Here is a 24997-nt window from a genome sequence, read left to right on the forward strand (position 1 = left end):
TCTTACTCCAAAGGGTTTATTGAGACAAGTTTCACGTACAAGTCAGGGCGGAGGGAATGGGGCTTATAAACAGGAACCTGGGAGGGGGGCCTGGGGGCACAGGGTGGAACCCAAAACAGAGTGAAATAAATAGAGGAAGAGAGTGAAGGGTCAGGAGCGGAAACAGACAGACTATCACACAGTGATAACAACGTGGGGGGGGGGGGGGCTCCATTAAAATCCCATTTATTTATACAGATATACAGGGAGTTATGGGGGGCCCAGGGGACCCCACTCCACCCTCCATGCCCTGCGGAGGGGCAAGAGAACGCTATCTCTCCCCTCATGGGTAACCCCATGGGGGTTTGGGAGACTGCCCTTGGAGGAGTGTTGGGGGAGGTAGGGTCAGGCGCTCCCCCGAGGGCATCACCTGCTCCCCAGGCAGTTACTGGCCCTGGCAGCACTGGGTAGTGTCTGGAAAGCTGTGCTGAGGGAACTGAGGGGAGGGGGATCACTGGGCACGCTGGTGGGGAGGTGGGGAGGCCCCCGCAGGGAGGACGATCCCGGCCTGTAGCTGGCTCCAGGGCCCCAGCAGACCCAGAGTAGGGGCGTGGGGGCGCCTCCCACCCGGCTCCCACCCGGGGCCAGGGAGGTGGAGAGGAGCGGTCAGGGGTTCCAAAAGAGAACCCGGCACCTTCTGGCATCTTGGAAAAGTTGAGCCCCAAGGACACCCAGGCCTGGATGTGTGGCTCCCGAGAAGGAGGCTCAGAGACCCGGAGTGGGTGCCAGGGTAAAGGGAAAATTCCCAGAGACCAAGCTGGAGGGCAATTCCTGAAGGAGGCCGCACCCGGCGGGAGGCCGTGGGAAGGGCCTCCTGGGGAGAGGGCCCATAGCACCACCAGGCCCCAAGGCAGGCGGGAGGCGGCCAGGCCTTGGGGCCTCCAGACCGAGGCCGGGAGTCACCTGCAGGAGACAGAAGGGAGGGGAGGCTGGACCACAGTCTCCAGAGTGCCAGAGATCAGGCAGTTCTGGCCCTTCCTTTGAACGCCTGGGGCCACCCTGGCAATTCTCGCAGGGCATCCCAGCTAGGGTGTCGGGATTTGGCACCCGCTGGAAATGCCAGGCGGGAGTGAGGGTGCCAGGGGCTTCTGCCCTCCCAACCCAAGCCTCCCTCCCTCCATCCCCTCACCTCAGTCCCACTGCCCGGCCCCACCCCCCAGCCAGGGTGGCAGCCTGGGCTGGGGGGCCAGGTGGGCATCATACGAAGACCTTGGCCAGGGCGTCGGCACCCGCACTGGCGATGAGGGCCTTGCTGGGGTGGCAGGCGACCGCGTGGATGGCCTCCTCATGCTTCTTGCGGTGGGCTGTGATCTCCTGAACACACGTCTTGTTGTCCAGGCTCCACAAACGCAGTGAGCAGTCGTGGCCTGTGCGGGTGCGGGAGCAGAAGGGGTTGTCGCTCAGCAGCTCCAGGTTCCCCAGCTCCCCGCCCAGACCTGCCTCCTGAACCTGGCCTCCCTGGAGACAGCTGAACAGTCCTGGGCCACCCCGCCCTCCAACACCATAGCTCGTGCCTCTGTGCGTGCACGCATTTGCTGATATCCCGGGGCAGGGTGGGCTCTGGTCAGGCCAGTGCACCCCCTTCACCCTCCTGGGGAGTTTCAGCCCCTTCTCCATCCACCCGAGTCCCAGCCACGCCATTGAGGAGCAGCCCCGCGGTCACTGGGGCTTGGTGTCTTTATCCACAAACAGCAGGTGCCCCAACTGCTAAGAGTCCCCTGTCTTGCGGGGACTGAGAGTCAGATAGGCCTGAACGTCAATCCCTGCAACCCGCTGGGCTGTGACCAAGTGAAGTGAGTTCTCTAGGCCCAGTTTCCACATGTGCACAATGGGGGCTGCAGTACCAACCTCATTCAAATACAACAGGGCCGTGTGGGAGCGTGCCTACCGTGGCTCCAATGACCCCACCCCCGTGACCACTCTAACCAGCCACAGAGGGGCTCCTGAGCCCTGCTCAGACAGCACTCCCACCAGCAGCCCAGCCTCAGGGAGCCCCCGAGCACTCCTCTCCCTCTCCTGCCGGGAAGGGCACGCGCCCTCACTCCTGAGGGGCCAGGAGGCTCCCGACTTACTTCCTGACATCAGGAAGACGCCATTGGGGTCCACGGCGAGGCAGGTGACCGCATCCAGGTGGGCGACCATGGAGTGCACCAATTTCCCTGCAGAGAGAGAGGGTGGGCGGCAGGTTACTTTTCCACTCTGCGCCCAGCCTGGAAAGGTGCAGGGGCTAGCAGGGACACTGAGCCTCCAAGGTGGACTGACCAATCTCCCCCTCTGAGCTGGGCTCACCCTGCCTCCCACCAGCACAGGTGAGCGGGGGCCGGGGAGGCTGGGCCTCACCTGTGCGGTTGTCCAGAAAACGGATGCCTCTGTCGTCATGGGCGGTGATGGTGAGGGGCTGGCTGGGGTGACTCACCACCTGATTGATCTGGGTTGGGCCTGAAAAGGAGAGAAAGCAGAAAAAGTAAAGTGGGGCGGAAGTAGGGAGATCAGGAGGGACAAAGACAAGAGGAGAACTACCATCCCATCCCTGTCCTCTGCCGAGATGCCGAGCAGGGCTGGGCGCCCCAGCCGCTCCCTCCAGGGCCCAGGGCTTCTCCATCTGTGCCGTGGACACTGCATGGCCCCGGGGCAAGCAGGAGGGGTGGCCACCGTGAGGGCAGTGCTTCTGCTCCACCGAGAGCCTACAGGGGAGCCCCTGGGATCTCTCCCTCAGCCCTCTGGAGCTGTCCGTAAGGGCACAGTGACTGGGACTTGATCTCCATCCTGCTCAGAGCCTGCGGAGGGCAGGGCAGCCACTGTCCACTGACTGGGCAATAGGTCACCAAAGCCCCAGGAGAAACTGGGGCCCTGGAAGCATTCAGACCTCAGCCCCTGGCTCTGGGCACCCCCTTACCACTGTTCCCCCGGGAGTCCAGCGTGAGGAGCGCACTGCCAGCCTCCAGGTCATACAGGACGGTGTCGCCAGAACGAAAGGAGGCCACGATGTGGGCAGGCTCGGTGCTGGTGAAGGCCACTGAGGTGGGGGTCCCGTGATCTGAAGGCAGAGGGGAGGAAGGCTGCCAACAGCCCTGCTCCTGCCCTGTGACGGGAAGCCTGGGCCCTCGTCAGGAGTCACCCTCCTCTGGGGCCTCCACCCCCGGGTGTCACGGCCCCTCGCCCTGCCCCTCACCGCTGGCTGTGGAAAAGGTGCAGAGACAGGTCGGGCTGCTGTTGCTGGGGTCCCAGATGCGGACGGAGCCATCGGCAGAGCAGGAGGCCAGGCGCTGGGAGGCGGGGCTGAAGGCCAGGCCCCACACGGCGTCCCCGTGGCCCTCCAGGACGTGGCTCAACACGCTCGGGTCTGGACCCACCGGAGGGGGGAGAGGGCTGCATCAGGGCCACGGCCCAGCTCCAGCTCGGACAGCCCGGCAGCCCCAGCTCTGCCGAGTCACCCCCCGCCCCCAGTCCTCATGCCCTCAGAGCTGCTCAGGCTGCAACTGTGGGCCGGCTGTTCTGCGAAGGTTTCAGGCTTTCAACGCCCCCAGAGTGGAAGCTCCAGAGGTAGGGATGATCTGGCTCCCAAGCCGTTCCCCCAGGCCCGCGACAGTGCCTGCCATAAAGCCCTGCATGGGACGTACCTTTTAGGACTCAGTTAAGGAGATAAGGGCCAAGACTTCTGCAGCCTGGCCCCTGGAGTCAGCCCCACCCTCTGTCCCCGCGGTCTTTTCTTGCCTACTCTCTCCTCCAAAGCCCTCTGGTTGTTCCCACCATGGCCTCCCTGGTCACTTGGGTCCACGTGGGGTGCTCTGGCTGGGCCCTGCTGACACCCAACATGTGACAGCCTGCCGGGCGAACAGCAGACATTGCCTGGGGCTGACCCCTGACCTTTGACAGGGTGAGACGATCCTGAGAGGAGACACAGATCCCCAAACTCTGCCCCGACATGCTGCGGCATGGAGCCAAGTGTGTGATCAAAAGCATTATCAAAAGAGGTGTCAGAGGGCAGGGACACGGACACTGACCAAAGGGGACGGTCTGCTCCCTTCTCCACTTAACAGTAAACCCTGCAGCCCAGCCCAGCCAGCGTCTCCACCTCCCCTGCACTGGCCCCTCCGCTCCACCACGCAGATGCAGGCGGAGACCGTGAGGTGCTGCCAGGGCCACCACGCCTTTGCCTGGCTTTGTCCCAAAGCTCCACCCCAATGAGCTGCTCTGTGCATCGCTCACCCATCGCCCCTTTGCTGCCTCGTCTCATCTGACCCTCGGTCACGTGCTGAATCACCTGGGTCCTGGCTTCCCCAGAGTGGGAGCCCTTGGCATTCCCTCCTGAGTTCTTGAAGTGTGAAGCCTGGGTGCTGAGGAACCAAGAGGCCCCCAGGGACAGGTGGGTGGTAGGGAAAGGAAGATGGGAGGGAGCTGTCCTCACCGTAACCATCGTAGGGGTCCATGTTGAGGTCTGGAATCTTCCAGCTGTGGATGCGGGCGTCTGCCCCACCACTGTAACAGTATTCACTGTGGCTGCCCATGGCCACAGCCAACACGGGGCCCCTGGAGGATACCGAGGTGGGGTGAAGTGGGGACCAGACACTCTGGGCTCACCTCCTCCCCTCAACGGGACCTGAGGGTACACCGCTAGCGTATTTCAAGGCTGCTGAAAAGGAATCTGGCATCTGGACCTCTGGTTCGGCCACCCAGGCTAGCTGCCCGTCCCCAGCCTCCCCCACTCCTCTAAAGGCTGTGCCGAGAACCAGATGTGGGGCACCAGAAGTCTGCAGGGCGCCAGGAGAGGGTGGGGTGTGTGCAGAGGCCACGGGGACCTGAAGCCTTTGGCTGCCCTGCCGTCTGCCCTGGCCCCCAGGATGGTAGTGAGCGGGCCAGGGGCAGGCTGCCACGGGGGCAGGGGCGCTTCCCTACCTGTGAGCCCGGAAGGCGTGGATAGGCTCCACGTCTAGCGCGGCATTCCTGTGGGCAGGCAGAGGAGCCGGGGTCACCCTGTATCCTCACGCCTGGACATCCCCACCCAGCCCTCCACCCCAGGGCTGCTGCCCTCACTTCTTGGCTGTGACCGCCTTCTGCAGGTTCCAGAGCTTGAGCGTGCCGTCCTCGGAAGCGGTGAGCAAAGCCGACTGGCTGTGGTGGAAAGCCAGGGAGCGGATGCCATCATAGTGGGAGCGGAGAGTGAACTTGGGGTTCCAGGTCTTCTTGAAGGCGTCTTTGCTGTCAGACAGCTGGGGTGGGGGAGCTGCCTCAGGGTCTGCCCATCCCAGCTGGCGGTCCCCACAACCCAGCCCCACATGAAGTGGCACACGGCACACACGAGCCTCTGGCCCGGGCCCGGCCGCTTCCTTCTCGCCCGCCCGCAGCGCCCCCTCACTTGCTCAGTGAGTTCCTGCAGTGTGCAGGGCCCATGCTAGCTTCTGAGGAGCAACGGTGAGCCCAAGCCCTGGGGTGTCCCCATTCAGGGGGAGCCTGGGGGAGATGGTCAGAGATGGTCTCCATCACAGAGACGATTAACAAGCAGTGCCATAAATTTCAGATGCACCGAGAGGAGGTGCCGGGCAACCCGTCCCCATCTGTGCGGGTCAGTAAGGCGTTCCTGGGGAACTGACATGTGATCAGGATGTTACTAGGTAAATGAAGGGAACAGAGGGCGGAACCGAATGTGCAAAGTCCCTGAGGCAGACAGAGCAAAGGCGGATCTTGAGCTGAGAGGAGGCCAGGGCCCCAGCAAGTGAGGGAGAGCGGCAGCGGAAGAGCCCTAGAAGGCTGGCCCACACTCAGGAACCTGCTGCTCCTTCTCAGGGACGGGGTTGCGGGGGGGGGCCCTCGGGAGGGTTTAGAGCAGAGGAATGGCCCAGGTTGTTCTGGCTGCTCCATGGCGGGGGTGCTGGACTGGGGAAGAGGAGAGTGGCTGCAGAGAGAGGCGGGAGGAGGTCCCCAGGGAAGTCTCCCAGGGAGTGGTGAGGCAGACCCGACACGGGGAGTGGAGAAGGGGACCAGCACACCGTGTGGGAGAGACCGGGGAGCAGAGTCCACAGGCCTCTGGGAGAGAGTCCCTGAGACACCACAGAGGGCCTGATGGACCATGGTGTTGCTCTCGAGGTAGGGGACCCAGGGAGGGCCCCTGGGGAAAGGAGACGAGCAGACTGTCAGGCAAGCCTCAGTGCCCTGCCCTAAGGCGGGGTGCACCCTGACGGACCCCTACATCTGGGCTCTGTCACTCGAGGTCATCGCTCCTGCCACAGTTGTTCAGGACTAGAGGGTCTACCCCCTCATGCGTATGCAGCCCCGGATGGGAAGTGTCTCCATTTCATTTTGGGGGAGCAGAAGAACCCTGCATCTTCCTGCTCAAACTCTCCCAACCTGCCCCCCGACCCCTAGAATGCCTAACCTGGCTCAGATCACCAACCGCATGGAGTCTCGCTGGAAGCTGCGGTAAGCATCCTACCACAGGAAGAAGCTCACACGCGCCCGCTTCAGAGACGTCCGGAGAGCCAGCGGCCTGGCCACAGATCTCAGGCTCAGGACACTGGCCCTGAGATCTCTCTGCACTCCAGCCCCACTGCCCCACCAGCCTCCACTCATACCAGATCAGCCTGTTTTTGTTTTGTTTTGTGGCTGGAGGTCACCTTCCCATTCACAATCCCCACCTTCTGCACAGACTCCTACCTGCTCTGCCCCAACCCAAAAGCATCTGCCGCCTCTGATGCTGTATTTGGACTCAGCACCCCTTTGCTCCTGCTTCGCGCCTATGGTGGGTCCTAGATTTGAGGTGCATGGGAAGTCTGGGGTGGGAGGGAGCATTGCTGAGAGGAGCAGCCTGGCAGCGTGACTGAAACCCAGGCCCCAGAGCCTGCCAGGCCAGGCACCTTGGTGACCCCGTCAAGTCCCAGCGCCTGCCTGCATCGGCACCCCTGTGACACAGGGTGAGCTGGCAAATGATCTCACATCGTCCTGCTGTGTGAGGGACTGGGTGCAGGCAGGCACCCGGCCAGAGCTCAGCCAGTCCCAGCGCTGCACCGGATGCCTGGGGGGGCCCACGAGGGATGGGGCACCCCAAGGACTTACATCACAGCTGAGGTCGTTGTCGTTGGTGACGGTGAGATCTGCCAAGTCCCCCAGGCTCACCTCCCCGCCCCCGATAGTGTCCATGATGAAAACGTCTGAGGAGAAGCCAAAGGAACCTGGTAGGGGGAGGGGAGGGAGGGGGCAGAGAGGGGCCGGGAGAGAGAGAGACAGAAAGAGGCGGAGAGAGGTGAGAAGGGAGACAGACAGGCAGGGAGAGGACAAGATCAAGAATCACAGCTGGAGAGAAAGAAACAGGGAGAGTCAGACAGGGCAGGACAGACAAAAAGAGAGGGAGACAGAGATAGACAGACGAACTTTTGGGACAGGGAGGCTGCAGACCAGAGAGAGGCTGGGCCTCGACCCTGAGGACACAGAAGCCCAGGCCTTAGTTTCTGCAGCCTCCCTCTGCCGTGGGGCCCTCAGGACTGGGCCAGGGTGCAGGGGCTGCTTACCTTCGTGGGGCCGGGGCTGGGGGGTGCCGGGAGGTGGGCCGGTCACTTTGGGGGGCAGCCCATCCACATCCCGAAGGTCAGCCAAGATCCCCTGAAGTTTGACCCGCCGGCTTTCTGCAGGCACAGGGCGCAGGCGGGCGGGCATCACTGACTGGCCACTCAGCCACGTGGGGAGGGTGCTCCCCTGCCACTGTGGGGGGGCTGGAGAGCCCTGGGCTCTGAGTAGGGGTGGGGGACAGGCGGAGGAGACAGACGGAGAGGGGACCCTCCATGGCCTCAATCCCCCCCGCCATCCTACATGACCCCGGGGGCCTCGGAGCTCAGAGTCATAGGACAGGAAGCGCTGCCCCCCTGCCTCCCCCGCGCTGGGTCTGCATCCTGTCCCCCCTCCCCTCCCTATCCTCCCAGGGCTGGAGGGCTGGAGGCTCTGCCTCAGGAAGAGCTGGGCCTGCCTGTGACCCCATGAGATTCTCCAGGGAAGGGGACAAAGCCTGGCCACGGCGGTGCAGCCGCCGGCTCTGCAGGGCCACTCTCCTCTCAGGAAGTGTATCCGGCCGGTGGGGACCCTGGGGCAGGAAGCAGCTGCAGGCGCAGGCGGTGGTGCCCGCGGCGAGGAAGGCCGGCCCGGATGCCCCAGCTCACCCAGTTCATGGTGGGCGCCCTCTGCAGCACAACGCCGCGGGTCGTGCGGGCCCTCCCCGTCCTCTCCTGAGCCCAGGAAGTCAAACTCGCTGATAGCGTCCTCCGAGTCATCCTCCTCGTCTTCGTCCTCCGTCTCAGGGGCCAGGGCCTTGGATGGTAGCTGGGGCGCGGAGACCAGCAGAGAGCTCAGGGCCCCGGCCGACTTGCTCGCTCAGAGCGGGGAAACCAGCGTTCCCGCCCGTGGCCCCCAGTCCCACAGCCTGCCGCCATGCTCCCCCTACTGGAAGCCCTCGGGGCATGCCAGCCCCCAGCCTGGCTCTGGAGACCCCTTTCGCTGCTGCCCGCATGGACCCCCACACAGGGCCCTCCTCCTTTCGCCCAGGCTGGACCTGCTCCCCCGTGCCCTGCCTCCTAGCCCAGTACACTTCTCATGAAAACAACGTCAGATAATATGACAACTTGTTTCAGGGGCAAGGGAAGCTATATTTGGGTGTATGGGTGTACGGGCGTCGAAGGAGACACTACGAAGTGAGATCAGATCCATGGCTACAACAGTAATGACGATGAACACTTAGCACAGTGCTGGCCTCTCTGAGTTACTCAGGGCACTGATCAGCTTCGCACATGATTTCACAACCCCGCGAACAGGTATCACTCTTCTAATTATTATTCCCATATTACAGATTAAGGAAACTGAGGCTGAGCAGAAGCCCCTTGGCCCAGGTCCAAGCCATTCCACATACATCAAAGACAAGCTTTGGGGTGTGAGGTTACCCGGGGGTCTCCAAGTCTTCCCGATAACTCCTATACTGGCTGCATTTTTGTTTTCTTATATAACAAGCAGGAGCTACTTTTAGAATGAGAAAACACCCCAGGTCTTCCTTTCTGAGAAACAGAATGCTGGGCGAGTGAACACAGAGTCTGCTGAGTTTTCCCACAGTCGGTCGTAACCAGGTCTGAGAACCAAATCCTCTCGTTTTCCTCAGTCCACGAGCTTGGACCCCATCCCAGGCCTGTGAACTGAGGGGCAGCATCGCGCCTGCATTTCCCACCAGACACCTTTGAGACGCAGCCTCGGGAAGTGACATCTCGCACGTAATCCTTCAGCCTCCCACTTCCTACGCATCACTATGCTTTACATCAAGTGCCGTCCGGGAGGGAGCTGTGTACTGGGCTCTTCACAGACTGCACTTAGATCGCTTAAAGAGAGTTTCAGAGTTTTCAAAGACCGTTTGGATATCTGAGTTCTGCTTTCAGTGCTGGCTTAGGACACAGCCCGCCCTCAGCACTGGGACTCCAGGACCAGTGGACTCAAATGCTACCTCTTCCAGGAAGCCTTCCCCTTCCTCAGTGTCCCCAGCCTGGACCCAGGTTCAGTCAGGCTGTGAATTCCTCCGGGGCGCGGGTGACTCCGTCCCAGAGGCTCAGCACCCCAAGCTGGGTCTCGAGGGTATGGACATGGAGGTGGCTGCGCTAGGGCATCTTGAGGGGCCAGCCTCTGGCCTGTGTGGGAGGAGGGGGATGGGATGTGACTGCCTTCCCCTTCCTTTCTGGGAGAAGACCTGGCCTGCCCAGAGAGAGGACAGTAGGGCTTGGTCCTTGAGAGGGGCCTTGCTTCTCTCTCACCGCCTGGGACCGTCAGTGCCATGCGTCTACCCAGTGTGAACTCATTTATTTTTCAAACATACAGATTTTATTTACTTATTCATTTATCTTTGGCCCTGCCATGTGGGGGCTTATGGGATTGCAGTTCCCTGAGCTGGGACTGAACCTGGGCCGCAGCAGTGAAAGCGCCAAGTCCTAACCACTGGACCGCCAGAGAACTCCCAGGACTCATTTTACTGAATTCCTCAACAACTCAGAAACAGACTACCAGCCTCTGAGGCCGAAACCATGACAAAGAGAATCACGTGACCCCGGTTATAGAGCCAGGCCAGTAGCCACTCTGGGAGGCACTCGTGGAGACAGAGGCCTAGGGAAGCGTGAGACCCTGCACAGGGAGCCGCCTGACAGGGTGTGTGGGACAGACGTGGGGACAGAGGTGGTCACCGTGGGGAGCACGCGAGCATTTCTAACAGGAGTGCAGGGGAGAGGGGAGTTTCCCAGAGGGGGCTGAGGGAGACCTGAGAAAGGAGTGGAAATCTAGCAGGGGGCAGGAGGGACCAGGTGCTCTGGACTCAGAGACACCCTGCTCTTCCTGGAGCCCCAAGGCCAGGGCTCCGGCTCCGGGCACTCCGTTCCCCTCAGCGTGGTCACTGAGCGCCTGACCTGCGTGGGACCCTGTGCTAAGCCATGGTGGGGGCCCTGGATACAGAGTGGAGGCCAAAACAGGCCTGACACCAGACAGGGAGGACCCAGGGTGGTCCCGGTCAGGATGGGGCAGCCCAGAGGAGATTCCTGACCCTGTGGGGAGAAGGGGAGCAAGGGAGTTCAGGTGGGAAGAGCTGGTCAAGGAAAGCCCCTGAGGCTGTCTCCTCTCCCTCAGGCCCCCCCTCATGGGTTCGTGTACCTGCCTGTGACTACCTATAAGCCCACTGCTGGCCACAAGCTCCTCCCTGCAGGGACCAGGCCTTGATGTCTCCCTGTCCTCGCTGCCAGCACAGAGCCTGGCCCACAAGGCCTACACTGACCGGTGAGACCAGGCCCTGCCTAAGGACAGCGCCGTCAGGATGGCAGGAGCACTGGGCTCCGGCAGTTCAGGAGCGGGGGTGAAATGCGGTCGGAGCCCGACCTCCAGGCCAAGCTGAGAAGACTTGGACTCTACCCTGTGAGCAGTGTCCCTGGGCCTGGGACACCAACAGCAGACCAGACACTCGCATCCTATGAAGTGTCCCCCAGAGCCCCCCAACCTGACTTAAGGCTACGCTGGGAGCTCGGCCACATCCCCTAAGGGTGCTGGGGAGGGAAGAGAAAAGACCCACACAGCCCCTGGCTCAGGGAGCTCACTGTCTACTGCGGGAGACAGAGCTGGGGGCACATCAGAACATTTCCAAGTCCCACTGTGATTGGGCTGGCAGGAAGGAGAACACGCCATGAGAGGGCGTCTCGGGGCTGGCCTGGCCTGGGGATTCAGGATAGGCCTCTTGGAAACATCAGAGCCCAAGGAGGGAATGTGGAAAGAATGACGGGGGTACAGGTGGAGAAGGGGTTGCCCTAACAAAAACGATTAAGGTGCCTCGGAAGGGACCAGAGGCCACAGCATGGCTGGCAGGAGCCGGGACGTGGGGAAGGGATGGAGCAGCCCTCAGAAGAGCCGAGCACGCCCTGGAGGCCCTCTGCGGAAGGGGCTCCTCCTGGGCGTGGCCAGCGTGCTCACCTTCACTCGCTGCTTCCTGTGCTGCGCACCATCCAGCTCATCATCCTCGTCACTGTCATCGTCCTCGCAGTGCTGCAGGAAGGGGATCTGCTCCAGCACCGAGCCACCCAAGCGCTCTCTGCCGTCCTTGCCGGCCGCGTTCCTGCCCAGGATGGGGGTGGGGCAGAGGGGGGGGTCAGTCCTGCCGGGCGACAAAGCTCGGCTGGGAGTGCACGGAGGCTGGGGGGCCGGAGCCTGAGCCCAGGGGAGCCTCGACTCTGACCGTGCATGGGGCTTGGAGCCCAGCCTCGGCAGGATGGACCCCGGCTAGACCCCTCACTGAGCTCTGACCCTCCCCAGAGCGGTTCCAGACCAGACCCCCACCCTGACCACACATCCCCAGCGTGTGCTGAGTCAGACAAGAGAGCTGGTTGAGAGATCGCCACTGACTCCGCAGCCCCTGTCACCACAGCCGAACCACGCACACTCAGCACGGCAGGGACACATCCGGTGGCAGGGAAGCGGAACCAGTCATTCCATGACTGCTCGGGCCCCACACGGCCTGCGCCTTCCCCACCACCAGACAGTGCTGCCCGTCCACCTCTGGGCCTGCTGTTGCGTGGCTCCCTTGGGATGACAAGTTTAAGCCAAGGAGTCATTTGCCAAATGGACTCACCAAACGTGACTCCAGAGCAGAAAGGAGGGCAGAATTCGAAGTTCAGACTAACGCGAACAGCCTCCCAAAAGGAGGTTGCCACCGGGCTGATCCTCCAAGCGCTCTTGTCAGCTGCCCGGGCGAGACGGGTGCCACTCGGTAGAGACCTCCCAACCCTGGGCTGCCAGTCCAGCCCCCAGCCCTCACTTCCCAGCCTCCCTGCTCCTCTGGGGGCCTCCACACGTGGAACACGCTCCTTCCTTGGCGCCATCTCCACACCCTCTGCCTCAGTGACTGCCCAGCCCCAGGGTTTTCAAGCCCGCCTGTGTGCTGGTAAACTGGAGATACATTTATGAGTCAAGTGCTGCCCCTACCCTCGCCACGGGGGCTCACACAGACACCTCACACTCCACTCGTTCTGAATGGCCCCCTTGAAGTCCCCCACCTGGGTTAGCGCTGCTCCTAGCTGCTCAGACTCCACCCTCCAGTTACCCCAGTTTCTTTGCATTTCCCCCTACAGCCAGTCCTTTTGTTATTGTCGGCTCCTGCTGAAAACCCACTGAGAAGCGGACCAGCCTCACCCATTCACTGCTGACATCCACCATCTCTGGCCTGGACATCTCCAGGAGTCTCCAATCGGCCCTCCCTGCTCCCAGCCCAGCCCTCAGTCAGCCTCTCCATCTCGAAGAAGACCAAGGCTATGAGATGATGTCACACCCTGGCTCGAAACCACAAGCTTGTCTCCAAACTCCTCATCGTGGCCCGTGAGGCCCGCTGTGATCGGACTCCTGAGATCTCAGCCTCACCACAGACCACGGAACCACGTACTGGCAGCGCTGCCCCCATGCCAGCCTCTGCCTGCTCCTGGGCGTGCCAGCCCTCTCTTGTCCTGGATCCTTTACCGAGAACACTCCCCTCCCAGCTACTTGGCTGGCTCGGCCTCCACTCCATGCAGTTCTCTGCCCAAACGTCATCCTGTCCTAAGCAGTACTGCTTTTCCCATCTCTCTTTTTCTCTTAAATTAAGATTTTTTTTTTCTTTTTTGATGTAGATCGTTTTAAAAGTCTTTACTGACTTTGTTATAATATTGTGTCTGTTTTATGTTTGGGCTTTTGGCCGTGAGGCATGTGGGATCTTCGCTCTCGACCTGGGAAAGTCTTAACCACTGGACCACAGGGAAGCCCCCTCCCACTGCTTTCTCACTGCCTTTCATAGACCTCCTCACATCATCAGCAATTTAGTTATTTTCTGACAAACAGCAGCTACCGACGAGAGAATGAACACAGGAGAGCTCCCCGGGGGGCAGTGACCACGTGTTGGGCTATGCTCCCCAGGTCCTGGCGTGGGCCCAGGGCTGCCTTCAGTAGGGACCTGGCGTTTGATGGGGCGCGTGCAGGCCGGAGCCTCAGGCAGGGCTAAAGCCTCGGGCAGGGCCAGGCCGGAGGGGAGCTATGCAGCGCAGCAGCACGGAGATGACGCCAGGGGAGGGCCACCCAGGACAGAATCTGTACATCCCACAAGGGATTGACAGCGGGTTCCGGAGCAGAGGAGCCCACGATACGCTCCAGGAAGGATGTGACCCCAGATCATCGACCAGCCTCATGGAGGGGAAGTGGTGGGTAGACACCCTCCAGACCCCAGGGCTCACCTCTTGATCTGCTCCTCGATCTGTTTCACCAGCAGCGATTCTCCGCCGCTGAGCCCCCCGGGCACCGGCGGGGCCCTAGGGCCCCCTTCGCTGGGCTCGGCGGCCCCGTTGAGCTCTAACGAGCGGCCCAGGAGGGAGCGCACGCGCTTGGACCGCATATCCAGGATGGTGTCAGTGTAGCCGACCTCTTCCAGGTACCTGCAGGGAGGCAGAACCAGGACAGGTCGGGCCGGGGAGGTGGAACCGGGGTGGGTCAGGCACCACATGGCTCCTTTCTATACCGCAGGGACGGATGCAAGCTGGGCCAGCCTTTTTGGAGAAGCAACTGAAGACAACACACCGAAATCTCACGTAAGCATTCCCCTGAGCCTTTCTACGTGGGCATCACGCTGTTGCAGATGCTCGCAGAGACAATGTACATTTGGGGGACCTAAAGGCAGGGGCCGACCCACACATCTTCTGATGAGGACTGTGGAAGTAGATGGCTGATGGGACACTAGGCACAGGATAAACGAGGCAGAGTGCCAAGTGCTCAATGCGTGCTCAGTCTCGTCCGATCCCTTTTGAGCCCATGGACCGTAGCCCACCAGGCTCCTCTGTCCAAGAATACTGAAGCAGGTTGCCGTCCCTTCTTCAGGGGATCTTCCCGACCTAGGGATCGAACCCGTGTCTCTTAACGGCTCCTGCATTGCAGGCGGATTCTTTACCACTGAGCCACCTGGGAAGCCCAAAGAGGAGAGGGCCTGCTCAATAAATAGTACAACAGAAATTGTAAGTTAAGTGTTCCTTACAATTCAAGTGTTTGTAAAAAAAAAAAAAAAAAAAGAACGTCTAAGGATAGACCACACACAAAGACACATTTGTATCATGCCCTGCACCAGGCCTAGAAAGAAACACACTGAACTTCAGAGCAGAGATCTCTGCAGAGTGAGATTAGGGATGTCAGTAGGAACTTCTGTCATTTACTCTACACACGAGCATTTATTACCCCCAGGATTACAAAACCTGAAGCCAGTTGAGACTGGCCTAAAGGCTAAAAAAATGGAAAAAATTCAACTATGAGTATTTGTGGCTTCAAATCACTGGAGACAGGAGTCCCTGGCTGGTCCTCAGGGGGCGCCCGCAGAGCCTTTTCTGTTGACCGTGACCTTGCCCCTTGGGCAACAACAGACACACCATCTTGGGCACGTGTGTGTGTGTCTGAGGCTCCTCTGCCCCCACCACCAGGGAGAGGCGGGGGAGGCAGGGCAGGTGGGGTAGAAGGAGCTGGGCTCCGGGGACGGGTTCCTAAGATCACACGTCAGACCTTCCACTTATTAGCTGAGATCTTCTGCACGGGTGCCCTCTCTGCACCTTGTTTTTTTCGCCTGTGAAAATGAGGGGAACGCTAGCAGTTACACTGCCCGGGGATTTCCGTGAGGAATCCTTGTGTGCCGGGCGTTTGGCCCAGCGCCGGGCACATAACAGTACCTGGCAGGCGTCGTCTGGGACAATCCTTCTGTCATCACTGTGTGCACGCCCTTTAAGCTAGCAACTGCAACTATCCTCTCTGACGTTTAGCGTAAGGAAATCAAGGATACGGACAAATAACTTCCTGGTGTTTGTCACACTGTCTATTAAAAAAATGCCTTCAACAAAATACACAAGAAGAGACTGGCCACAGGAAATTATGATTATCCACATAACAAATGATTACATAGGTCTTGAAATGATGCAACATAATTAATTTACGTGGAGAAACACTGACAACACTTAAAAGCAATGCCTTATGAAACAATGCAAAGGGGGAACCCCTGCTTTTATAAAACACACACACACGCACAGATACAAATACACAGACGAGAAAGCCTGTGTGTCAAAATGTTTACAGGCGCATGAAATTCCCTGGGTGGTGGAATTATGGGTGATTTTTGTTCTTTTCTGTGTTTTCCTGTTTCCCAAGTTTTCTAAAACACACGTATCTCTCTAATGAAGAGCAAAAAAATCTTAACATTACATCCTGGGGAGGGGAAAAGGGCATGTGGGATTGCTTTCCAAGTGTGGGGGTCTCCCAGGGCTGCCTCCTGCCAGGAGTCTTCCCACGCTCCACCCCCACAGGGTGATGGGCCCTCTCGGCTGTGGCCAGCAGGGATCCTGAGAACTCATGGTCCCCAGTGGGGACAGGAAGGACTGTGGCGTCCCCGGGCTTATCTCCGTGGCCCAGCCTCCGCCCTGGCCCGGCGCGCACTCACTGTCGGAGAAGCTGCCGCCCCTCCTTCCACACCAGCGGGCTGTTCTCCAGGGTGACCGACTCCACGGGGCCATTGGAGACTGCAGGGTAGAGAGAAAGGAGGCGGGCTGTCTCGAGGGCACCATCCAGGCGCCCACCACCTCCTCCACCAGCCCTGTCCTCACCCTCAAACCCAAGTCGGTCACTGTGGAGCCACATGCTGGGAGGGCCCGGAGCCTCCCTCTTCCCCTGCCCTCCTCCTCTCTGGTCTCTTTGGGTCACTCCCCAGACCGTCCCCGGACTGTCTTCAGACTCTGTTCTGCTATTTCCCCACACAGCAAACGGGCTTGGCTCTGAACGAACAGGCAGATGACTGGCCCAGTCTGCCTCAGCCACTTCCCGGCTATGTGGCCTGAGCAGGTCGGTTTACCTCTCTGAGCCTCAGTTTCCTTATCTGAGAAACGAAGTTAACAATCACAGCACCCACCTCTTGGGACTGCTGTGAGGACTGAATGAGGCAGCCTGTTTACTTTCCTCATTGAATATTTATCAGGCATCTATTATGTGGCCAGCTAGGTGCCTGGACTGTATTGGTCAACACAGACCTGTCCTTGTGGAAGGCGCTCTGGTCAGCGTTCGACATGAAGAACGATGGCTGCCGCAGCCTCACCTTGTGAACACACCACACTCTTCCACGTCTCCGCGCTCCTGGACCCTCCTCCCTCCACCTGAACACCCTCCCTACTTCCCCGATGGTGAACTGATGCCTCTTTCTAGGAGCTCCGAGGGGCCTCGTGTGTCTGTCTGCCTCAGACAGACAGAGGGACAGCGGGCAGGACTCCCAGGCCTTCCCTGCCCTTTTCCTAGGAGCTCCGACTCCCAGGGGCCTCGTGCGTCTGTCTACCTGAGAGAGAGGGTCAGCGGGCGGGACTCCCAGGCCTTCCCTGCCCCCTGCCCCCCAACAGAAGGGCACCATGAGTGAGACCCAACCACTCCCGGTCCCGGCCAAGCTGCTCTCCGTGGAGCATTTGAGACTCAGGAGTCCATCTCTGCTCTGTCACGCTCGGTTTGCAGGGGGCGGGCATGCGGGGAGGATCAGGCTGGCGTGGGTACCTGGTTCCGACAGTTCTGGCTTCTTCTCTCCCTGGTTCAGGTCTGTCCCAAATTTCAATTTATGGTATTTGGCCCTAAAAGGTCAAATGATGAATGAATGAGAGGCACCAAAGCGTCGACAGGGCCAGCCCTCGCCTCCAGAATCCCAGAGCCCGGGTTCTCGCTCTCCTCCGCCCTCCGCCCTGCCTGACTGGGAAGCAGCCGTGGCGGAGGCGGTGGCACAGATGGCACTGTGGCGAGCCCGCTGCTTGGGAGCCGGGCACACCGGGCTGCTGTCCCAGCTCTAGAGTCCTTGAAGAAGTCCTCTCCCTCCAGAAGCCTCACCTGCACCCATCGGGCCCCTGGAAGGGAGGGATGAGACGAGGACTGTGTGCTGTCTGCCACGTGGTGGGCCGCCACCATGATGAAGCCGTTGCTTGCGGTCTGCCCTGAACCCCACCCACGAGGGCCTGTTCTGCCCCCCTCTCCTGGACCGTGCAGTACTGAGTCATGGAGGAGAGGATTCTCCCAGGGGCTCGATCCCTGAGGGCAGGCAGCCAGGGCACAGCAGGGCTCACCTCTCCTGCTTCAACGCGTATTCCAGCATCTTGATCCGCCGCACCAGGTCCGTCTTGAGATTCTCCTGCCCCTTCCTCTCTCCCTGGAGGAAGGCCACCTGAGCCTGCGGGTGGACAGAAGGGGGTGGGGGACGGCAGGGCTCAGGCTCGCCGACCTGTGTCCCGTGCTCGCTCGGGGCAGACAGCTCCAGCACCCCCACCCCCGGGACATGCAGCAGCCAGTTCTTCAAGAATGGAGACCCTGAGCCAGGGTTCAGCGGGGCAATGAGAGGGCGGCTGGATCTGTTTCCCTGTCACCCGCGATGAGACGACTGAAGAGAGACTAAATGGGAACAGCTTGGGGCTCCCTGGGCCCCCACCTCTGGGGAGAAAGTGGGGGTGGTAGGTATTAAGAGCCCTGGGCGCCTCCTCCCCCATCCCCGGGCAGGTGCCGTCCCCGAGGTTGTTGGGGGAGGTGGCACAGCACTGTTCAAGCAGAGCTTCTGTCTCTGGGGGGTGTGGGAAGCTGCTTCTGGAGTCTAGGGACAGGAGTGGGTGGTTCGGCTCGGCTCCCGCTGCAATGCAACAGCTTCGCCGCCTGACCTCCACGGTGGGGCCGACCGTCCTGGGGGAGTCAGCCCAGAGGAAGGGAGACATGTCACAGACATGACCCTGGACCCCTGCCAACCACTTCACACTGTCTGCTGGCCCGGTCTGCCCCCGTCTGCTCTGGCCTGTCAACGGGCCTTTTGGAGACACCAACTGCCTTCCAGGCATGCTCCTGGCCCCCGACCATGTTCCGGAAGCCCAGTGCCAGAGCCCTGAGTGCCGTGCTCCTCCCTGGCTTCCCCTCAAGTGCTCCTCTGACCCAGGCTGGGACCACCCGAGCTTCAGCCCTGGCTCGGCCACTTCCACAAGGCACGATCTTAGGCGGGTCATCAGCCCTCTCTGAACCTCCCCTTCCCCTTCCAAAAAATGGGGCTCCTGAGAGTGCCTGCTCCTCACGTGTTAAGTTGTTCTCAGTCCAAAGCCTGGCACAGATGAAGGGCTAACAAATGTCAGCTCCCACCTCTTGTTATTTTTATTCTCTCAAAGTACTTAATTATTTGGCTGCATTGGGTCTCAGTTCTGGCATGCAGGCATGCGGGATCTCTCCTTGTGGTCCACAGGCTTCCCTTGTGGGCTTAGCTACCTGGCTGCATGTAGAATCCCAGTTCCCCGACCAGCGATCAAACTCACATCCTCTGCTTTGGAAGGCAGATTCTAAACCACTGGACCACCAGAAAAGTCCCGGGGCCCGGTTCTTCACGGGAGCTAGGATCCTCGAGACCTGAGACCATGGAGCAGAGGTGTCCGTGGCTGACAGGCCTCCTGCCCACCCCGGCAGCTGCGTCGTCCTGGAGCCGACCCTCACACATCACGAGCTTGCTGAAGAACTTCCGCAGCTCCCTCAGGAGAGCCCCCAGACACCTTTGCCAGGCGGTGAACATTCCCAAAGCCTTGCTCCAGGACTGTCCGTGGTTGGTGGCCTCTCAGATGCCCATGAACATGCTTTCTCCTCACCCTGGGGCTCGAAGAGCCCCGACCTCCCTGCCCCTGGCACTTATGCCCCATACGGCCCTGTGCCCAAATGCCTCCCGTCACCCGCCTCCTGCTCCAGGGACCAGGTCTCTCCTTCAGGTCAGTAAAGAATCAAATGTGGGCTGAGTACTGCTGAGCACTGCCCTGAGTGCAGGGCCAGAGGAAAAGGCACACTCGGGCACCGCCGGGGGGGCCACAAGTTCACAAACCCCTCCAGCGGGCAATCTGGCCACATCCGCAAACATGTTAAATACACACTCCTTTTGTCCTGGCAGTTCCACTTCTAATGAGTTTGCCCCGTAAGTATAACTGCAAGGGCAGACTTCCTTTCTTCGCACATGTTAACGCACAACAAAAGCATCTTTCATTCACTCCACAAATATTTACTATGTATCAGATACAATCCTGGACACAGAACTGAACAAGATGAAGTTCATATTTTAGAGGAGGGTGTGGGACCAGCAGTGAACAAATAAGTATGTGTCACAGATGTGCTACAGAAAATAAACCTCACCTGTCCACTGAGAGAAAGGGACTCCTCCCAATACTTCTTTTCTCTACGCTTTAAATCAACAGGTGTGTTCATAAATATCTAAGGCCACACGTGATCAACATCTTCGGAGTTTGAATTTATGTCCTTTGTGGATCTTCTCAGCCACCCAAATCAACGCTGTCCGGAGTGAGTTTTAGAAGGTGAGGGCAGTGGCGGAGAAGACGAGGTTGATCACCAAACACATGCCCCAGGTCCCCGTCTCCCTATGCCCTCGCCACTCTGGGCTTCCACCCACAAGTTTCTGATACTGGGTGCCTGCCCCGCCTGCTGAGCCCACAGGCGTTCCCCACTAGACACTGGTGACCGCCTGTGATGGGACAGGTTCAGGGTGCGGGGCTGGCGGAGTAACAGAGAAGATGAGCGCCTCCTGGCCCCACAGAGCCCTCAGTCCAGGGCACGGGCCGGGCACAAGCAGCCACAGCTAACACACGACTCGACTCGCACCCCAGGAGGGAACAGAGGAGGGTGGGGAGGAGGGACACCTCTGTGAAGAAGTGACAGTTCAGCTGAGACCTGAGCCTGGTTAGCAGGCGGCCAGGGGTGGAATGCGCAGCTGGTAGAGAACGGCAAACTCTACAAGGGCCGGTACGGCTCCATCTGAGAATGCGTAAAAGGGTTAGTGAGGGAAGTCAAGAGAAGCTTGTCGGCCTGACAAAGAATCACAGACCATGCAAACGAGTTTGAAACCCACCGTAAAACACAGGGGAAGCTATGGAAGGGCTTTTTCAGCAGACGAGAGATGTCATCAAACCTGCTCAGGGGCAGGGGCATGGAGAGGGACAAGCTAAAGGCCCAGAAACCAGTCACAGAAGGAGGCAGATCCTAGAGAGAAATGACGGGGGCTCAAACCAGGAACAGGCAGGGGGGTGAGGAGTGGGTTTAGGGTACTAAGGAGGTGGCCCTCACCTGTGGGGGAAGAAAGTGGAGGGGGAGAAGCAGGGTCAGAGTCACGCCCTGCTCACCCCCCATGGCCTCCCTTGCTCCCTGAGCGCCCATCCAATGATGATGCGAGAATATCACTCTGCTCTGTGGTCCCCTTCCCAGTTCCTCCGGCAAAGAAAGGAGAAGGAGAACCAGAAACACGTGGCTGAAGTGTCCTGAGCTGGTGGAATGCCACAGAGAGGGGAAGCGCTGGGGGCCCGGCCCTCCCACCCTGCGCACACCAGCGGTCACAGCCACACGGCCGCGGCTGCCTGACCTGCCGGGGCCGCGGCAGGCTGGCAGGCAAGGCTGGCATCTGGAAGTTCTCTACCCAACCAGCACCTCCGCCCACTGCCACTGAGACAGGGCGGCAGCCTCTCCTCCGGCTGTTCCCTCCCCATCCAGGCGGCACGGGAGGAACCTGGCTATTTCAGTCCTCCCCGGAGCCCTTGCTGACTCTCCCCATCCCAAGCTTTCGTCCCCCAGCTCCCGGGCCCTTCAGTCCCATCTGGCCCTGTGTCTCCTGCACTCCACTCCCTCCTCCCCAGGCTCTGGCAGGGTTGAGTCCCTGTGGATCCCTCAGAGCTCCTTGTGAGGCTGTCGGGGGCGGTGGAGGGGCAGGGGGCGGGGACCAGCTCCCCATCTTCTCCACCTGCAACAGTGTACTCGCTGCCCCTGCTCATCCCTGAATATCCAGTCAGACCCCCACCCCCACCCCCTCGAGGTTCCTCTTGTCCTCAAAAAAGCTCACAGCCCTTTGCAGAAGTGCCACAGCCACACCACTGAAATATCAACTGCGTGCGAACCTCTGTAACCCCCTGCGCAAACCAGCCTTCTCCGTTAGCCTGGAAGTTTCTGAAGGGCAGAAACCTTATCACCTCCTTCTCAGAATCCCCCCACGATGCCAGCTCCCTGCTCCCATCTTCCGGGTGCCTCCTGGCAGGACCTCCCAAGAAGTTGCCTTTTCTGCCATTCCCCCACACTGATTGTCTGGTGCCAGGAGCAGCTGCACAAAGAAGCTATTTGGAGAAGAGGTATTCGGGGTTTATGGGGAATCTGAAGCAGTCCAGGCCTTGAAGGCTCTCGCGGGAGAAGTCACACCTCTCTAAGTGATAAGTGCTCAAGTAAAAGTGTATAAAAAGAGGTGCTGCTGCGGGGAGTGTAAATGTGGGACAACTTGGCAGAACCAATCACCAGTTTATAAACACGTCTATTCCTCCACCCCACCTGTTTATTCTGCTGTACACTCACACAAGAGGGAATACGAGGACAGTCCCTGCAGCCACTTCCAATGGGCAAAACCTGGAAACTACCAAAAAATCCATTAAGGGGACACAAACTAAATGAGCTGTGGGCGCAGACACCCGCGGGGTGCAGTTCCCAAAAATAATAAGCGCTCTGTGTGCTCATACGAAAGAAGCGCAAAAGATGTATAAGTACGTGAAAATAAGTCACAAAATGATGCGTGTAATAGGATGTAAAAGGCAGGAGGAGAAGGGGACGACAGAGAACGAGATGGCTGGATGGCATCACCGACTCGATGGACATGAGTTTGAGTAAACTCCGGGAGATGGTGATGGACAGGGAGGCCTGGCGTGATGCAGTCCATGGGGTCACAAAGAGTCAGACACGACTGAGCGACTAAACCGAACGGAATAGGATTTCATATATTACACACACAGAGCTAAATTACTTTTATAGCAATGATAGGGTTTGGGGGAGCGGCTCCTTCCCTTCTCACTCACTTGGGTGTGTGTGTACATCTATACACACAGGCACTTCTGAGATCCTTGAAATTTACTAATGTAACAGAACAACGACAACAAAAGAGTACAAAATAAGTGACGCTGGAGCCCGGACAAAGGACAGCCCAACGGGGCACAAACCACCACTTCCGCTCAGCCTCCAAGAAGGATCACTAAGTGCAGGAGCACACGCATCTCTCCTCTTGCTGGTCTCAAAGATGAGGCAGCAGCATGGTGGGTGCTGTAGGGTACCCTGGTCTGCTATGACCGCGTGGATGATCCTGGGAAGGTCACTGAGCTGCCCTGAAACAAGCTTGTCATCTGTCCTGGGCGTCAGATGGGTATAATCCATGGGCTTGAAAGCCCAGAGACCACCCCTGCCACCCACAGGCTGTGACCCTCGATATATTACTGACCTTCTCCAAATCTCCACTTCCTCTTTTGATTATTTTTGAAAAGGAAGGGAAGGGGAATAACATCCCCCACCCTCCCAGAATGCTGCAAGGACTAAGCGATACCATGTATCTGCCGTGTCTAATACAGTGTCTTGCCCATAATACATACTCAATAAATAGCAGCTGCTATTATAATTGCTAAATAAGGGCAATGTCCTTGGCCCTGTCTCCACAATGGGGGTATTGAGAAGATCTAATAAGACCCTGGGCAAGCGCTTGGGAAGTGGAGATGGGATACCATAGCAAGGGGTACTTACATAAGGCTTTCTCTCCCACCCTAACCCCAAGCCTCAGCTACCACACAGTGAAGATCCCTTTCGGGGTGGGAGAAGTGTGCGATGCTCTCTTTAGTCATCCTAGGAAGAAAATTCTAATCTGGTTATTTACTTGGGTCCCCACCTCAACCAGATACGAAACAGCAACTCAGAAGAGGAAAGACCAGATGCTAGAAGGAGATACTGACTTCTGCTAACAATGCCCCAACCCTCCAAATCCTTGCCACTGGGATACCAGGCTCCTCAGGACACTGTGCCAACTGACCCACACTTCTCAAGGTCACAAAACCCAGCCCAGCTCCTCAGCCTCTTCCAAACATCTCAGGACACCTCCCTCCCCGAATCTACTCCACAAACCATAGGATCCTTTCCCAGAAACTTCCACGAACACCTCCCACCCCAGGATCTTTCTGAAATGTTTCCTCTGGCTGTCTTCCTGCTCCTACAAAAAGGCTCCCCATGCCATGCCCCAGGTCCCCCGATTCCTCTTCACTGTCTCCATCCCACCGCCCCTCTCCACAGCTGGCCAAGTTTGACCCTCCCATACTCCAGTTCGGGGGTTCTCCATCTGACATCCCACACACCTCCCATCTCACGGCGGGGGCCCCCACGCCTCCATATCCCCAAAGAGTTTCGGCTCTCCGTTCTCTTCCAACACAGGCTCCTGGCTCACGTCCTGCCTCCATTCGTGCTTCCAACCCTGGGACCCCTACCCTGCACTCGGAAGCCAGGCCTGCCGGGGCTCCCCAAAGTTTCCTCCTCCTCAGAGAGGTCACACACCTTCACGCCCCCCCACCTCCCGCCCGGAGACCTTGCTCCGCATCCTTGGAGTCCTCAACACAGCCGTCATTCAGTCCCTCCAGTCCAAACGCTCCGAAACACCCACCCGTCCCGGGCTCCCGGACTTCCTCTCTCGACTCACACGGGCTCCCCGCCCCGGTCTCGCCCCCGGCTGATCCCAGGTCACCCCCGACGCCCCCTCTCACCCACCCGGGGTCCATCGGGCTCCACCTCCAAAGCGCACCTGGTCGGGGACGGAATGCGGAGTCCCTCGTGCGGCACCCTGGGAGCTTTTGGCTCACTCGTATACAAGACCCCTCCATCCTCTCCCAACGCCCTTCGCTGAGCTCTCCTGGGGTCCCCTCGGCCTCCCGAGGCCACTTTCTCAGGAACCTTTCCGCCAGCCGGTTCACTCCTACTCCCCCTTCAGCAGGCTCGAGTCGCCCGCGCCGCCTTCTCCCGGCGACCGCGCGGGCCCCCCTCCCGCCGCCGGCCGCCCGGGTGCCCTCCGGACGCCCCTCGGCCGGCCCCTCACTCCGGCTCCCGGCCGGTCGCCGTCCCCTCCCGCCCCCCCGGCCGTCCCGGCGGCCATTGCTCCAAGATGGCGGCGGCGGCGGCGGCGGGTGAGGCTGGGCCGGGCCGGGCGGGCGAGGGTCGGGGGTCCCGGGGGTGTGCTCACCTGCAGCTCGGCGCGCTCGGCCTCCCAGCGGGCTTTCTCCGCTTCGAAGCGCGCCCACTCGTGCTGGATAAAGTGTAGGATCCCGGGCAGGCTCAGGGGCTCCGGTCCCGCTGTGGGACCGGGGCTGCCTCCGCCGCCACCGCCTCCCTTGGCAGCCGGGCCGGGCCCGGGGGCGGGGACGGAGACCAGGGCCGCCCCCGTCGGGCCGGGGCCCGCGCCGGAGCCCAGCGGGCGGCAGGAGGAGGCGGCGGCGGCGACGGCGGCGGCCGCTCGCTCCTCCATCATGGAGGCCCCGGGGCCGGCCCGCGCGCCCGCTGTGCCTCGCGCGCCTGCGCGGCCGCGCCAGTCCTCGCGCGCGCGCTCGGTGGG

At 60.1% G+C, this 24997-nt stretch overlaps 2 protein-coding genes across 3 annotated transcripts in view; one reads left to right on the plus strand and one right to left on the minus strand.

Moving 5' to 3' along the window:
• STRN4 (striatin 4) lies at positions 1 to 24948 on the minus strand. 2 transcript variants are annotated; one of them, XM_070771314.1, is made up of 18 exons: positions 24629 to 24948; positions 17661 to 17764; positions 17104 to 17177; positions 16013 to 16091; positions 13782 to 13979; positions 11500 to 11641; positions 8184 to 8343; positions 7542 to 7655; positions 7090 to 7184; positions 5074 to 5249; positions 4936 to 4983; positions 4448 to 4569; positions 3212 to 3382; positions 2936 to 3076; positions 2380 to 2478; positions 2112 to 2198; positions 1169 to 1406; positions 1 to 942 (listed from the first exon to the last, which is right to left on the minus strand). In XM_070771314.1, the coding sequence occupies exons 1-17, from the start codon at positions 24911 to 24913 to the stop codon at positions 1237 to 1239; spliced, it is 2265 nt and encodes a 754-aa protein (XP_070627415.1). In that variant the 5' UTR covers positions 24914 to 24948; the 3' UTR covers positions 1 to 942; positions 1169 to 1236. The 2 variants fall into 2 exon arrangements, with proteins under 2 accessions (XP_070627415.1, XP_070627414.1); XM_070771313.1 differs by having other exon boundaries at positions 7090 to 7205.
• Positions 24539 to 24997, plus strand: part of FKRP (fukutin related protein) — a 9967-nt gene continuing 9508 nt past the window's right edge. Inside the window, exon 1 of the mRNA XM_070771315.1 lies at positions 24539 to 24572. The gene's annotated coding sequence lies outside the window, so the exon portion shown is untranslated. The remainder of the gene's footprint in view (positions 24573 to 24997) is intronic.

The sequence above is a fragment of the Bos indicus genome, chromosome 18 (assembly GCF_029378745.1).
Source record: "Bos indicus isolate NIAB-ARS_2022 breed Sahiwal x Tharparkar chromosome 18, NIAB-ARS_B.indTharparkar_mat_pri_1.0, whole genome shotgun sequence".
NCBI classification, from domain to species: domain Eukaryota; kingdom Metazoa; phylum Chordata; class Mammalia; order Artiodactyla; family Bovidae; genus Bos; species Bos indicus.

Bases quoted from the DNA above. Each gene is read 5' to 3' on its own strand.
- STRN4 (XM_070771313.1), bottom strand. From the start codon at position 24,913: ATGATGGAGGAGCGAGCGGCCGCCGCCGTCGCCGCCGCCGCCTCCTCC. The intron at 17,178-17,660 runs GTGAGCCCTGCT...TTGACCTTTTAG, and splicing joins TACGCGTTGAAGCAGGAGAG to GGCCAAATACCATAAATTGA. The intron at 4,570-4,935 runs GTAGGGAAGCGC...GGTATCCTCCAG, and splicing joins CACGCCTTCCGGGCTCACAG to GGGCCCCGTGTTGGCTGTGG.